General features: G+C 49.0%; 1 protein-coding gene and 1 long non-coding RNA gene across 2 annotated transcripts in view; one reads left to right on the forward strand and one right to left on the reverse strand.

Annotated features, from left to right (window-relative positions):
* Positions 1 to 10,929, reverse strand: part of Dnah10 (dynein axonemal heavy chain 10) — a 106,906-nt gene extending 95,977 nt beyond the window's left edge. Inside the window, exons 1-7 of the mRNA XM_060382339.1 lie at positions 10,824 to 10,929; positions 9,787 to 9,895; positions 8,377 to 8,492; positions 7,611 to 7,833; positions 5,194 to 5,351; positions 2,694 to 2,924; positions 134 to 324 (exon numbers count right to left, since the gene is read on the reverse strand). Of these exons, the coding sequence (XP_060238322.1) occupies positions 134 to 324; positions 2,694 to 2,924; positions 5,194 to 5,351; positions 7,611 to 7,833; positions 8,377 to 8,492; positions 9,787 to 9,895; positions 10,824 to 10,889 (1,094 nt within the window). The 5' untranslated portion in view covers positions 10,890 to 10,929. The remainder of the gene's footprint in view (positions 1 to 133; positions 325 to 2,693; positions 2,925 to 5,193; positions 5,352 to 7,610; positions 7,834 to 8,376; positions 8,493 to 9,786; positions 9,896 to 10,823) is intronic.
* Positions 1 to 12,569, forward strand: part of LOC132653684 (uncharacterized) — a 30,284-nt gene extending 17,715 nt beyond the window's left edge. Inside the window, exons 2-3 of the long non-coding RNA XR_009591476.1 lie at positions 5,483 to 5,546; positions 12,176 to 12,569. This is a non-coding gene — a long non-coding RNA (uncharacterized LOC132653684). The remainder of the gene's footprint in view (positions 1 to 5,482; positions 5,547 to 12,175) is intronic.
* Positions 12,570 to 14,752: the final 2,183 nt, after the last annotated feature.

Below are 14,752 nucleotides of genomic sequence, written 5' to 3' on the forward strand. Positions count from 1 at the left end.
CCCAGGACCTCGGCGCACTACCTGCTCGGCCACTGAGCCCCACTGCAGCCCTGACCTGTGAGCAGCCAGGACAGAGCTGCTGGACTCTCAGAAGGAACCTGGAGGGCCCCCGGCTGGCCCTGCGGCTTCTCACTTGAACAGCGTGCGCAGGTTGATGACTCTGCACACGCGCTCTGCGATCTCCCAGGCGATGCGCTCCATCAGTGGGATCATCCTCTCGTCCTTGTTGTAGTGTCTGGAGATGATCCACACCATGCGCAGGGCGCTCATCATGGACGGGATGGTGTCCAGGATCACTTGGAAGCTGGCGCCATGGGTGATGTTCTGCCGAAGCCACACAGGAGAGGGGCTTAGCCTCAAGGCCAGAAAGCTAACTCACACACACACACACACACACATTTTGCAAAAACAGGGCCTTGCTCTGTCACCTGGGCTAGCCTCAAAATCACCACACAGCACAGGATGGCCTTGAAACCCTGATCCTTGGTCCTCCACCTTCCCAGTGCTGGGGTTTGAGAAGTGCACCACCACTTCTGGCTTCTGTGGAGTTTTGTCTGTTTGCTTATTTGTTTATTTTAGACAAGAACTGTCTATAGCCCAGGCTGGCCTGAAAGCATGGATCCTCTTGCCTTAGCTCCCAACTGCTGGGAAGATAGGTTCGTGTCACCGTGCCTGGCTTCACCGGTACACTTTGAACCCTATCTAAAACACCCGTAACAGTGAGGTGGCGGTGCACATTTTAGGTGGATCTCTGTGAGTTCAAGGCCAGCCTGGTCTACAGAATGAGTTCTAGGACATCCAGGGCTATACAGAGAAACCCTGTCTTCGGAAAAAAAAAAAAAAAAAAAAAAAAAAAGAGTGAGAAAGCCCTGTGGAGCGACACACCCTATAATTTAGGGATAATGACAAGAAACAGCTGTGGTGCTCTGTACAGAGGCAGTGGGGTTTTTTTCCCCAAATATTCTTTATCCGAAGTTGGTTAAAGTGATGGATGAGGACTGACTGTCTACATGTGGAATGTACACACACACACACACACGTACATGTTACATATGCCAAGTGTGGCACATTCTATCTTTCGAGTACACCTCTGGCAGGGTCCACCTGCTTCTGTCCTTCTCTATCAAGAGAAGGCTCTCCGAGCAGCCGGTCTAGCCTGTGCGGTTGAGTTCCGGGCCAAGGAGAGACCACGTCTCAGGAGAACAAAGCAAGCGCTGTTGAGGTTGCTTGGTGGGTAAGAGCTCCTGCTGCTGTTTCGGGGGGCCGGTGGGTTCCCAGCACCCACACGGCGGCTCACAACCATCTGTAATTCCTGTTCCTGGGGCCCAACCCCCTCTCCTGTCTTCCATGGGCATCATGAACCATGTGGTGCACTGACATACATGCAGGCAAAATACCTGTGCGAAAAAAAAATTTTTATTTAAGCTGAGTGTGGTGGGAGGCAGGGGAAGGTGGATCTCCACGCATTTGAGGCCTGCATGGCCTACAAAGTAAGTTCAAGGGCCGTCAGGACTATTTAGGAGGACCCTGTCTTTAAAGAGAGAGAGAGAGAGAGAGAGAGAGAGGAGATGGTGCTGAAGAACACCTAAGGCTGTCCCCCGGCCTCCTTTATACATGCACACACACACACACACACACACACACACACACACGTACCTACACACAGGAGCATGCACACACATATACACAGATTAGTGTTGGAAAGATAAATATGCAGCTTGATGACACCCTTTTTAAAATGTTTTTCCCATTTCTTTATTTATTCACTTTAGATGACACCTTTTTAAATTTTATTTTAATTAATCAATTTTTCAGGTTTTGTTTGTTTGTTGTTTTTGGTTTTTGACATGGGGTTTCTCTGCGTAGCCCTGGCTATCCTGGGACTCACCATGTAGACCAGGCTGGCTTCGAACTCAGAGATTCGATGCCTGCCTCTGCCTCCCACTACACCCAGCTTTTGATGATAACTTTGAAAATACTGAATTAGGATAGAGTATTTGTCTAGTATACGCAATGCTGGGTTCAATCTCCAGCATTAAAAAAAATCTTGAATTATTTACTTTGGAGTTTTTGTTTATTTATGACAAGGACTCAGCCTGGACACGATGGTCCAAACCTTTAATCCCAGCACTTGGGAGGTAGAAGTAGGCAGATCTCTGAGTTCAAGGCTACCTCTACAGAGCTAGTTTCAGGACAACCAGGGCTACACAGGAAAACCCTGTCTTGAAAAAAACAAAACAAAAAAGCTGGGCATGATAGTGCACACCTTTAGTCCCAGGACTCAGGGAGACAGACGCAGAAGGATCACTATGAGTTCTAGGACAGCCTGGTCTATAAAGCGAGTTCAGGACAGCCAAGGCTACACAGAGAAACCCTGTCTCAAAATACAAAAACAAACAAACAGAATAAAAAAAGACAAAAGCTCACATAGCCCAGGATGGCTTCAAATTTCCTATGTGACCAAGGATGACCTTGAGTCCTTCTGCCTTTACCTCCCAAGTGCCAGGAACACTGGTGAGTACCAGCATGCAGGCCTTATGTGTCCTAGACACGGAAACCAGGGCTTTGTGTGCGCTAGGCAAGTACTCTTTCAACCGAGCCACGCCCCCTGTCCCTAAATGTAAATTTTAAAATGACATCACGCAGTGTCCCTCGCAGAACTGGCTTTCCAGAGCGCAGCCCACCCTTCCTACCTTGAAGTGACGCTCCACGGTGGACAGGAAGCGCACGTTGTCCGAGGCCTCCATGTGGAGCTTGAAGAGCTCCATCAGGACCGGGTGCACGTTGGCCACCAGCATGGATTCTGCTTCCTTGATCACTTCCAAGACCTTCTTAACCAGCGGAAGCTTTGTCTGTTCATGGAGGGCACTCAGCGTCGCGTTCCTTTCTCGCCAGAACTCAATCTCCGCCAGAGGACCATTGCCCTGAGAAAGGTATGAACGCACAGGCTGGCCGCACAGGCACGCTGGGTGGACGCCTGTGCTTACTGCTGCAGGCAGGGCTAGGCAGCACAGACCTGGCCTGGCCCAGTCAAAGTGGACCCCAGGACTGTGCTGGGGCTGCAGGACAAGGGCCCCGCCTCTCTGACCCACAGAACCAGAAACTGAGTCACTACAAAGGAGAAAGCCTCAGGCCACGAGGTGCCTCAGGAAGAGATGTGTGAACTCCCTAGAGCACGCGCTGCCTTCTGTCGTGTGAACAAAGGAATGGATGCTCTCTCTCCTGTGTGCACGTGTGTGTTCATGTGTGTATGTGTGTATATATACATGTGCATGTATGCACATGAGCATGTGTGCTTGTGAGTGTATATGTGTGTATGTATACACAAATATGTGTATATGTGAGAACATGTGCATATATGCACACACATAAGCGTGTGCTTGTGAGAATGCGTATGCTCATGGGTTGTTGCACATGTGTATGTGTATATGTATATATGTATATGTAGACATGGACATATGTGCACATGGATACCTGAGTGTGAAAAGGAAAAGAGAGCACTGTTTGTAATTGTGTATTGTTGTGCATTTATGTGTATGTATGCATGTATACATGTATGTGCATGTGTATATATGTGTGTGTGCACATGTATACATGTGTGTGTGCCTATGAGAGAAAAGAGTGTGTGTGTGTGTGTGTGTGAGCGTGTGTGTGTGTGTGTGTGAGTATGTGTATGAGTGTGTGTGTGTATGTGAGTGTGTGTGTGTGTGTGTGTGAGTGTGTGAGTGTGTGTGAGTGTGTGTGTGTGTGTGTGTGTGAGTGTGTGTGTGTGTGTGTGTGTATGTAGACTAGAGTTCAGCCTCCAGCGTCATTGGGGAGGAGGCAGCCACCCTGTTTTGGTTTTTCTTTTGACTGTGCAGCCTTGGCTGACCGGGAACTCATGTAGACCAGTGTCTCCTGCTGTGATGAAACACCATTGCCCAAGATCAGCCTGAGGAAGAGAAAGCTCATTTCAGTTTATAGTCTCACAACACAATGGATCGTGGAGGGAAGTCGAGGCAAGAACCCTGAGGCAGGAACCGAGCAGGGGCATGGAAGAGTGCTGCTGACTGCCTGCTCCTCATGGTTTGCTCGGTCTGCTTTCTCAGATAGCCCAGGACCGCTGCCCAGGGCGGCACAATCAAAGAGAGCCGGGCCTTCCCACGTCCATCAGAGAAGAGAACCACCGGCTGCCCACAGGCCGAGCGACAGGGGCGTTTTCTCAGCTGAGGGTCCCTCTTCCAAAATGACTCCGGCTTGTGTCAAGTTGACATGAAACTAGACAGCGCAACCTGGGTTGTCTTGAAGTCACAGAGATCCGCTTGCCTTTACCTTCCTAGTGCTGGGACTAAAGGCATGTGCCACCAGGCCCCACACAACTTATTTAAAAGTTGACTTGGGTTCCCAGTGATGGCAACCCGACCATCTCAGCCTGTGACAATCTGAGTAAAAATGGCCCCCGTAACACTCCTTCACTTGAATGCTTAGTTGCTCAGCTGTCGGGAGTGGCATTATTTAAGAAGGATTAGCAAGACTAGGAAGTGTAGCCTTGTTGGAATAGATGTGACTTTGTTGGAGGAAGTGTGCCACTAGGGGTAGGCTCATTCTCTCTCTCTCTCTCTCTCTCTGTCTCTCAGTGCTTGCCAGTCAGGATGTAGCTCTCTGCTACTGCTACTTCTCCAGCACCGCCCACCTGCTGCCATGCTGTCTGCCATTACACCTTAAGCCTCTTAAACCCTGAGTGAGCCTCCAATTAAATGCTTTATTTCAGTCGAGGCTGAGGAGATGGCTCAGCGGTTAAGAGCACCAGCTACTCTTCCAGGGAACCTGAGTTCAATTCTTCCAGGGAACCTGGGTTCAATTCCCAGCACTCACATGCACTTCCCAGCTCACACCTGGAACTCTTGTTTCAGGGGATCTGACACCCTCACACAGGCACACATGCAGGCAAAACACCAGTGTACAATAAAAAAATAAAGATGGATTATTTAAAAAGAGTTGTCCCAGTCATGCTATCTCTTCCCAGCAGCGGAACAGTGATAACACGTGAGCACTGCCATTCCAGGAGCGGCCTTCGCGCAGCTGGCAGCGAAGCTGTGTCCTCACCATCATTAAGGGGTGTCACAAACACAAACATAGAGACCTGCTCGCACAGAGCCCTCGGGTGGTGGCTGTGACCTGAGTCCGGGTCCTTGTAAGCCCTGCACAGGGTACCTGGGGCGTCTTCTTCAGCTGCTTCTCCAGGGCAGATGAAATCTGGTTCAGCCAGTTGATGACGCACTGCTCCAAGGACTCCAGCATTTCAGGATTGGCCACCAGCTCTGACACTTCTCCCTCCACACTGATATTGGGCATCACCAGCTTGATCTCACCTAGTGGAAGGTGGCTAGTTAGATCCTGGCTTAGGAAAAACCTGTCACAGTCAAACTCACCAGCTAGCTCTTCCCTCCTGGAACTGCATTGCCACATCACTCATCTGTCTCTGTCTCGTTGTCTTTCACAGGAATGTGGTTAAAACCTTCCAGTGTGCCAGGACCAGCCAGCAAGAGGCCAGCCTGGTCTACAAAGTGAGTCCGGGACAACCAGGGCTACACAGAGAAACCCTGTCTCAAAAAACAAAAAAGGAAGGAAGGAAGGAAGGAAGGAAAGAAAAGGAAGGAGAGAGGGAGGGAGGGAGGGAAGGAAGGAAGGAAAGAAAGGGAAGGAAGGAAGGAAGGAAGGAAGGAAGGAAGGAAGGAAGGAAGGAAGGAAGGAAGGAAGGAAGGGAAATGCCCAGGGCCTGGGAGGAGAGCACTTTCTGCTCTTACAGAGGATCTGAGGTCCCTTCCCAGCATCCATATTGATAAGTTCACAACCCCTGTAACTCCAGAGTATCTGATGCCCTCTTCTGGCCTCCACTGGTATCTGCACTCATGTGTACTCCCCCACCACCCACACAAATACACAAAAAGTAAAACAAATTCTTAAAAAGAAAAAATATCCAATATAAAATAAAAATAAATCAGGAGTAAGGTGTTCCTTTACATTACCAAGATAACGTAAAGAAGAAAATATTAAACCCTGATTCTTTGATTCAGAGACTGGAGATAATATGTGACTGTTCAACAAGAACAGAATGCTCTGAAAAAAGCAGTGGGGATGAGAGGTCTCAGAACTAAACATAGCAACCAGCAAGGAAAGCTCCAGGTCAAGGAACACTTCAGGCACATAAAACGCCAGGACTGGGGCCATGCAAGCAGAAGGACATGAGTTCAGACCCCCAGAGCTCCTACGCAAGTCAAGAACTGTGGCTCGCTTCTGTAATCCCAAAGTAGAGACAGGCGGATCCCTGGGGCTCGGTGACCAGCCAGCCTAGTCCAGTTATCAAGTGAGAGACCTTATTTCAAAAACAGAAAGCAAATGACTCCCAAGGACAACACCTGACCAGGAACTGCGCACACTGGCACAACCCCACCCCGAACCACGCTCGCGGAGAGTTAGGAAGAGCTGGCCCCCCTCAAGTAAAGTGCCATGTTACTGGCTTTCCTGGATGCTAAGGGCTCCGTCACCTTTTCCCTGGCTGCGCCCCTAAACGTAGCACCCAGGGCAACTCCACTCCCTCACGCAGCCAGTCTCTCTCCTCCTTGCTTTCTGCTTGCCGCCCCTGCTTTCCATTACCCTCTGGAACTCTGAGAGGGGGAGGGAGCAGGCAGGGTCTGCCTATCCGAGGACAATGACAATGTGTCACCTGAGCTCCTGTCAGGGGCTGAATGCAGCTTTCCCAGGACACCCAGTGCCACCTCCTCTGGAGAGGCTGCGACAATGCCCTACCCTCTTCTACAGGCCTCGCTGTCTCTGAGTGCTCCCTTCTGCCACAGTTGGGAGTGCACAGGGCCGCCCTGTTACCACAGGGATCTCGCCATTGTACTTCCAAACAATCTAGCTTCCAGTGAGGATAGAAACAAGAATTACTGAGCTGGAGGTGTGGCTCAGTGGGCGGAGCTCTTGCTTAGCATGTGCATGGCCCAAGGTTAAACCCCTAGCACTGTAAAAGTCGAGCACGGCAGCACAGGGCCATAATCTTAGCATCTGGGAAGTAGAGGCAGGACAATCAGAAAGATGTCACCAATCCGGGCTACAAGATACCCTGTCGCAAAAAAAAAAAAAAAAAAAAAAAAAGGGTCTGAAGAGACGAGATGGCTCAGTGGTTAAGAGCAACTGGCTGTTTTTCCAGAGGACCTGGGTTAGATTTCCAGCACCCACATAATGGGTCACAACAGCCTGTAACACCAGTTCCGGCCCTCTTCTGGCCTATGCAGGCACTGAATGTAAACACCCAAACACATAAAATAACATGTTTAAAATATCACAAATTGTTGGGCGGTAGTGGCCATGCTTTTAATCGCAGCACTTGGGAGGCAGAGGCAGGCGGATATGTGAGTTTGAGGCCAGCCTGGTCTACAGAGTGAGCTCCAGGACAGCCAGAGTTGCACAGAGAAACCCTGTCTCAAACAAAGTCAAACAAACAAAAAGTCAAACAAAAATCACAAATTAAAACAAACAAAATTAATAAGCATTCAGAACATCTGCACTGCCTTCCCTGGATAAATCGTCAGTTCTTCATGAGTGGGGAGGGAGGGGACAGAGCACACCTTCAAGCTGCTGCATGGTCCTTTGGATGTTGTTCACAAATTTCTGAAGATTCATCAGGAACTCATCACGGATCAGCTGGACGCTGTGGTACTCCACCGTCTCCCCAGGCACTCCGGGCAACTCTGCCACCTCAGGAGCAGAAACTTCTCCGGCTTCTGCAGACGCTGCCCCGTGGCCTGCCTCCTGCTTGTGCTGGCTGAAGGACAGCGCGGGCATGAAAACCTGCAAGTGCACAATTCAATACAGTTAAGGCACCCAGGGGCTCCGGCTGCGTTAGGTTGGCAGATGTCAAACTGGAGCCAGGCACATCTGCTATCCCAGCATTCAGGAGGCTGAGACGAGAGGATCGTAGTGGGAGGCAGCCGGGGCTGCATGTGGAGATATGGAGGATTTCCACAGAACAAAAGTCACCGTGGATGCCCCTGATCTGCTGGTTTTGTAACACGAGACCTCTCAGAATGAATTCGGCTTCACTCTGAGGATACTGTATAATGAACAGCTTGGTTGGCTCAAGTAGCCCGTGCCTCTGTTCTCAGAAGTCACCCAGAGGCCTGGTGTGACGGCACACGGCCGTGATCCCAGCACTGGAGAAGCAGGGGCAGGAATTCAGAGCTAGTCTGGGCCTGCCAGGGCTACAGAGTAGAGACTCTGTTCAAAACAAACAGATGTTAAATGAACGAGCACATCCGTCACCAGGACCAAACGCTCAGCCCTTCTTTGGAAGCAGCCACTGTGTGGTAGGGGCTCTGTAGGAGCCACAGTTACCTGGCAGAGGATGTCCCGCAAGAACTGCAGCACGTCAGCGTTCATGATGCCGTACTCCAGGGTCACCGGCATAATTTCCATGGCTTCTTTCATGTCGCTGGCTTCGAGGATTGCATCTAAACAAAAACACACCCTGAGCACTGAGTGGGTGGGTGGTGGGGACATTCCCGTGTGTCCCAGGGTCTCTCCTTCCTCTCAGAGGCTCTGCTCACAAAGTCAGCAGATAAAGACAGGGCTAACCTGGAGCTAAGCCAACCTCGGGCAAATGAGACTACAATAGCCTACACGGAACGTTTAGCTTGTTGGAGTTTTTAAAGGCTGTGGCGGTTGTAAAGTTGTTATGTACTTTACATTACAGTATTAACAAGGGGTCTTGGAGATAAGAAATTTAAAAATTATATATATACATATTTGTATATATATATATATATACAATACATTCTCTATATAAATATATACAAATATATTTTTATAAATATATGTATTATATATAAAAATATAAAATACAAATATGTATAAATATAAATTTATATATATTTGTTTTTTTGGAAACAGCATCTCTCTATTGTAGGCTTAGCTGTTCTGAAACTCACTCTGTAGACCAGGCTGGCCACAAACTCACAGAGATCCACCTGCCTCTGCCTCCTGAGTGCTGGAATTTAAGGCATTCACCACAACAGCCTTGCTTGAAAGGTTGTATTTTAAATGTTATGTATTTAGGGGCTGAAGAGATGATTCAGCCAGTGAGAGCACTTGTTACTCTTGCACAAGATTTGAATTCAGGGGCTGGAGAGATGGCTCAGAAGTTCAGGGCACTGACTGTTCTTCCGGAGGTTATGAGTTCAATTCCCAACAACCACATGGTGGTTCACGATCATCTAAAAGAAGATCTGGTGTCCTCTTCTGACAACACCCATCCATATAAAATTAAAGAAAATAAATCTTAAAACACACACATCTTCGGGGCTGGAGAGACGGCTTGGTAGTTAAAGCACTTCCCACATGAGCATGAAGCCCAGGGCTGGGATCCCTGGAAGCCTGTGCCAAGGCCAGTGTGTGTGGTGAGCCACTGTAATTCCAGACTCAGGAGGCAGAGAAAGGGGACGCGCCAGCGCGAGGTGGCCAGTGAGACCAGCCCTGTCAGTCCTCTCCAAGTTTGATTAAAAGACGCCGGGAGGCAGAGGCAGGTGGATCTCTGGGTTTGAGGCCAGCCTGGTCTACAGAGTAAGTCTAGGCCAGCCAAGGCTACACAGAGAAACCCTGTCTCGAGAAGGGGGTGGGGGAGACTGTGCCCTTGACCCAGCGCTGAAGAACGATCCCTCACGTCAACCTTGCCCGCCACCCGCTTGTGCACGTCCCTCCCATCCCCATCACATGGGCCTGTGCACACACGACGCGGCGTGAAGGTACCTTTTGTGCTTCTGAGGAAGAACACCACATTCTGGTTCAGAAACTCGTCGGGAATGGGGTTGCAGCACACGTGCAGGTCCAGCCTGTTGACGATGCGCTTTACAAGCCTCTGAGAAAGACAGGATGCCATTGGGCCGGCAGGCGCATGCTCAGTAGAGCATGCTCCTCTCATTGCCGAGAAGGTGGCCCCAGAAGAGCTAATTCACGTCTAGACCCCCTGACCCTGAGCCTGCATTTTCTGCTAGCCACACAGCACACTGGGATGAGCTGACCTGGGAAAGGTTGAAGTTTTTGGAGAGGTAGCCCAATGGAAGAAGCTGCTGCCCGTGGCTAGTTGTTTGGTTTGGTGTTTGGGGGGCTTTGGTGTGAATTAGGCTTTTGTTTGTCTGTCTGTCCCTGCCTGCCTGTCTTTCTCTGTGTATGTGTGTGTCATTATTTCTTTTTAAAAGATTTATTTATTAGTGCTGGAGAGATGGTTCAGTCGTTAAGAGCACTGGCTGCTCTTCCAGAGAACCCATGCAGTTTTCGGCGCCCACGTAACAGTTCACAAGCATCTGCAAGTACAGTTCCAGATGTCCTGATGTCCTCTTATGGCCTCCATGGGTACTGCATGCACATGGTACACATAGCTATGGTGCCAGGTAGGCATGTAGCACACGGTCACGGGTGCACGCAAAACACCCATACAAATAAAATAATAAATTATAATTTAAAGAGATAAAGGTTGGGGGCTTTTAAAAGACTTTTCTATTTTATACGTAGGAGTGTTTTGCCTGCATGCGTGTCTGTCTCCCACATGCGTGCCCCTCTATAATGGCTCCCTCCTTTCTCAGTAAGCCCTAACTCCTGGGATACCTTTTCTGGTCCCAGTGAGTCCCAGCCAGTCAACCAAGCTAAGGGTGTTCTGTAAGGTCTCAGCACCGGGTCCCGGAATGCCCACCCTAACACACCGTGCCCCTCTCGGGCTCTGGGCCTATCACTCTGTCTTGAGAGCGGCCCCTGAGCCCCTGTGCCAGTGTGGGGAGAGCAGGGCGCACCTTGCTATAGAGCCTGTCGATGGTCTCCCTCTCGGCATTATCATAATCTTCGTCCACACCGATCATGGAGGGAACCACGGAGTAACTTCCTGGCTTTAAAGACTTGCCTGCAAGACACAATTCACTGCGTGAGTGGAGACGGCCGAGATGAGGGGTTCCCATCATCCTGATGCCTCACGTGACAGTTTCTGACCCATCCCATGTTCTACAAAGGACAAGAGAGCTGCCATCACAGCAGGCCACACACCCGGAATCCTCCATGTGACTTTTTTTTCTAACATTACAAGATATTTTTGAACAAGAGTCATGAAGCTAGGAGTGTCACTCAGCAGTAGACCCCCTGTCTCGTCTGTGCAAGACCTGGAGTTGGGGCCCAGACACTGGGCTTAAAATAATGATAGTGGCTAATGCCATACAAGAGACAGTAGGGTACGAAGAGAGAAATATACTGTTTCAGGATGCGAGCATAAGGTTTGCTGCGGCCGCTACCACTGGCTTTATTCCCGCTTTACTCCCAAGGGATTCTCTGGTTTTGTTTCGTTGTCTTCTTGCATTCTGTTTTTAAAAAAGGTTAGGAGAATGGTTGAATAGTTCGAAAGGATTGCAGAGTTGGCAACGCAACTAGAAAATTTGCGGGTAGAGGTTGAAATGATTGGAAATCAAAAAGCTCATTGGTAAAGGGAGAGCACCTGGTAATTAAGGTCAGCATTCTCCACAGTTGCCGCCCAGCCCTGATCGCACACTTTCAGTGCCGAAGCCCCACAGCCTCCGGGGAGGCTGGGGAGCCGGGAGGAGTAGAAGGCTGTATGGGCCTAAAAGGTGAAAATCAAAAAAAGGAAAGAAAAAGAGAAACTGTTTCAAGGAAACAGGTTACTCTTGAGCAAACTGAGCTGCCGGAGGAGCAGCCTACGGTAAGAGAATAACGCCATTAGCTTTCCCAGCAGCCGCCAAAAGTTTCAGATCTCAAAATGCCCAGAGCTGCCTCAGAGCTTAAAATGGCCAGAGTGTTAACTCAGAAATACAGAAATACAGTAGGTAGGTTGTGCTGGAGAAGCAAGTGAGCCGTTTCTGGCAGCTCTGGGTTCTCTGCAAGAATGTCTGGGTAACTGCTGGTCATTAGGAACCTAGCTGGAGGCTCAACAGCAAAAAGTATGAGTCTTTCCAGGCAAGAGCAACTGAAAGTCATCAGGTTATGAAAGGAAAGGTTTGATTTCTTGATTACCTCCTTTTAAGATAGCAACAGCGAGTTTCATTTATATTAAAATGAAAAGCCATTTTTTAAGGTTTTTTTTTTTTTTTTAACAGAAAGGGAAAAGTGTTCTGGATATAAACATGTTTTGTTTTGGTTCCAGGTGTGGGATGGGGGACTGATCCAGATGGTCCACGGCAGCAGACCATTTGCCTCGTGCAGGCTCTGGGAGGAGCTCTTTGCCAGCTGCAGTAGCTTGAATCTGAGGACTCTGGAGAGAGAATAAACGCCAGAGCCCAGGGAGTGGAGGAGAAAGAACAAGGCTGCTCGCTGCTCCTGTTTGCTGTTGTGAAACAAGAAGATGGAGATCTCCTGACTGAACTGCCTCCAAAAAAGCTGGCAACCCTGGCCAGCAGGAAGCAGCTAAGAGAACTGTGCCCCCTCTCCCACAAACCCTTTCTCTCCTACCTGACGTTGGAAGAGACTGGAGTAGAGTAGGGAGAAAAGGACACAAGAAATGTAAATAAAGAGGTTTTTTTTTTTTAAGTTTGCCAACAAAATCCTCCAGGGGTTCAAGGTTAATGCTGAGTTTTATGCTACAGGTTTTGATTTTTAAGATATAGAGTCTCATGTAACCTAGGCTGGCCTCAAACTTGCTACTGAGACCCTGTCTTTAAAAAAAAAAAAAGAAAGAAAGGTTGAATGGTGATGGTGCACACCTTTAATCCCAGAACTGCTTACAGAGGCAGGGGGAATCTCTGAGTTCGAGGCCACCCTGGCCTACACAGAGTTCCAGGATCTGGGCTACAGATCGAGTTCCAGAAAGCCAGGGCTACACAGAGAAACTGTCTTGGGGAAATAAAAAATAAATAAAATAAATAGAAAAATAAAAAAAGGAGGCGGAGGAGAAAAAAAAGAGGAGGAAGAAGAAAAGAAACCTGCTTTTTTGTTCTGAATTAACCATCATAGAGCCCTCCCCCTCTCTCACACACACACACACATACACATACCATGCCTCAGTCTTTGCCTGGCTAAAAGAACTGACAATGTAAGAGTCCAGACACTTAGGGAAGAGACAAGATGACTAGCAAAGGAGAGATGGGGCTCATGTGCCCATAGGTCAAGGGGTACCAGCAGCAGCTGACAAGGCAAGGTGGGGTCCTCCATGGAGGTTTCAGGGGCCATATGGCCCTGGGGGACACTGTGAGCACAGACCTTAGGCCTCTGGACCTGTGAGAGGAGGTATTTGTTTTTGCTGTCCTAGTAAGGCCGTGTGGGACAGTAGCCCTGGGATCCTCGTGCACACATCCACTGCCGACCCCATAGGCTCCCCGTGCAGAAGTGGTGAAGCCCCTCCAGACACCCACCTGCATAGATGCTATCTGCTATCTGATATTCAGTGTCGTCCTCCTCAGTGTCCTCTTCAGCGATGAAAGGGATTTCTTTTTGGAACCATAATGGGGGTGGGGGCGAGAAATACAAAATAGGATTTATTCCCATATCCTTTAAGGAGAGCCCAAGGGTAGTAACACAGCCCACAGAACACTCATTAATGTCCCTGCAAACAGCATGGCTCTGGGGCCAGCAAGAAAGACTTGTGCCAAGTCAGACAAGAGTGAAGGACACACCATAGCAGTTACCATCAGCTTGGAAGAAATCCAAGCAACCAGAGAGAACGGAAGAGACTTAGGACACCACACCACAGTGTGTTTGGCAGCACTGGGCGCAGCTCGGAAACGGTTCCGGTGAGCCTCGTGTGGTGGTGCAGCTCTGTAGTCCCTGGCCTCTGGAGGCAGAGGCAGAAAGATCAGGAGGTCAAGGCTAGCTGCCACTAACAGCAAGCTGAAGGCCAGTCTGGTTTGTCTCAGAAAACAGACAAGGCTGGAGAGACAGCTCTGAGGTTAAGAGCACTGGCTGCTCTTCCAGAATTCCTGAGTTCAATTCCCAGCAACACGTGATGGCTCACAACCACCTATGATGAGATCTGGTGCCCTCTTCTGGCCTGCAGGTTGTACATGCAAGCAGAAAACTGTATAAATAATAAATACATCTTTTTTTTTTAAAAAAAAAAGGGGGTGGGGGGACCTGGAGAGATGGCTCAGAGGTTAGGAGCACTGACTGCTCCTCCAGAAGTCCTGAGTTCAATTCCCAGCAACCACATGGTGGCTCACAACCATCTATAATGAGATCTGGCATACATGTACACCTCTTCTAGCGTGCAGGTGTACATGCAGACAGAACATTGTATACATAATAAATAAATAAATTTTAAATAAAAGGAAGAAAGGAAGGAAGGAAGGAAGGAAGGAAGAAAGAAAGAAAGAAAGAAAGAAAGAAAGAAAGAAAGAAAAGAAATAAACTTCCACATTGAAAAAAAAGAGAGAGAAAAGAAAACGAGAGCTCTGGGGTGAGAGCAAAACACTCCGGGTGAAGGCACCCAGCCAGGTGGACACAGCAGGAGGCAATCACCTGCTACTAGCCAGAGTTCCTGGAGATTGCAAGAAGTTAGGGTCTTGGTGAAGGTTTCTGTTTTGTTTTGTTTGTAAACAAAATGTATATAGAATCCCCTTAGCAGATCCCAGAATCGTACTTGTACTTGGTTGTAATGAATGGGTCTAACCCAGAGGCCCGGGATAATGTGTTCAGCCTCAGGGTTCCACCTGGTGAAGAAAGAGGAAGGACAGGAAGGTTAGATAACAGTGAGGCTGAGGCAGGAGGACTGAATTTGAGGGTACCTTAG

This window comes from Meriones unguiculatus, chromosome 4 (assembly GCF_030254825.1).
Source record: "Meriones unguiculatus strain TT.TT164.6M chromosome 4, Bangor_MerUng_6.1, whole genome shotgun sequence".
Lineage (NCBI taxonomy): Eukaryota > Metazoa > Chordata > Mammalia > Rodentia > Muridae > Meriones > Meriones unguiculatus.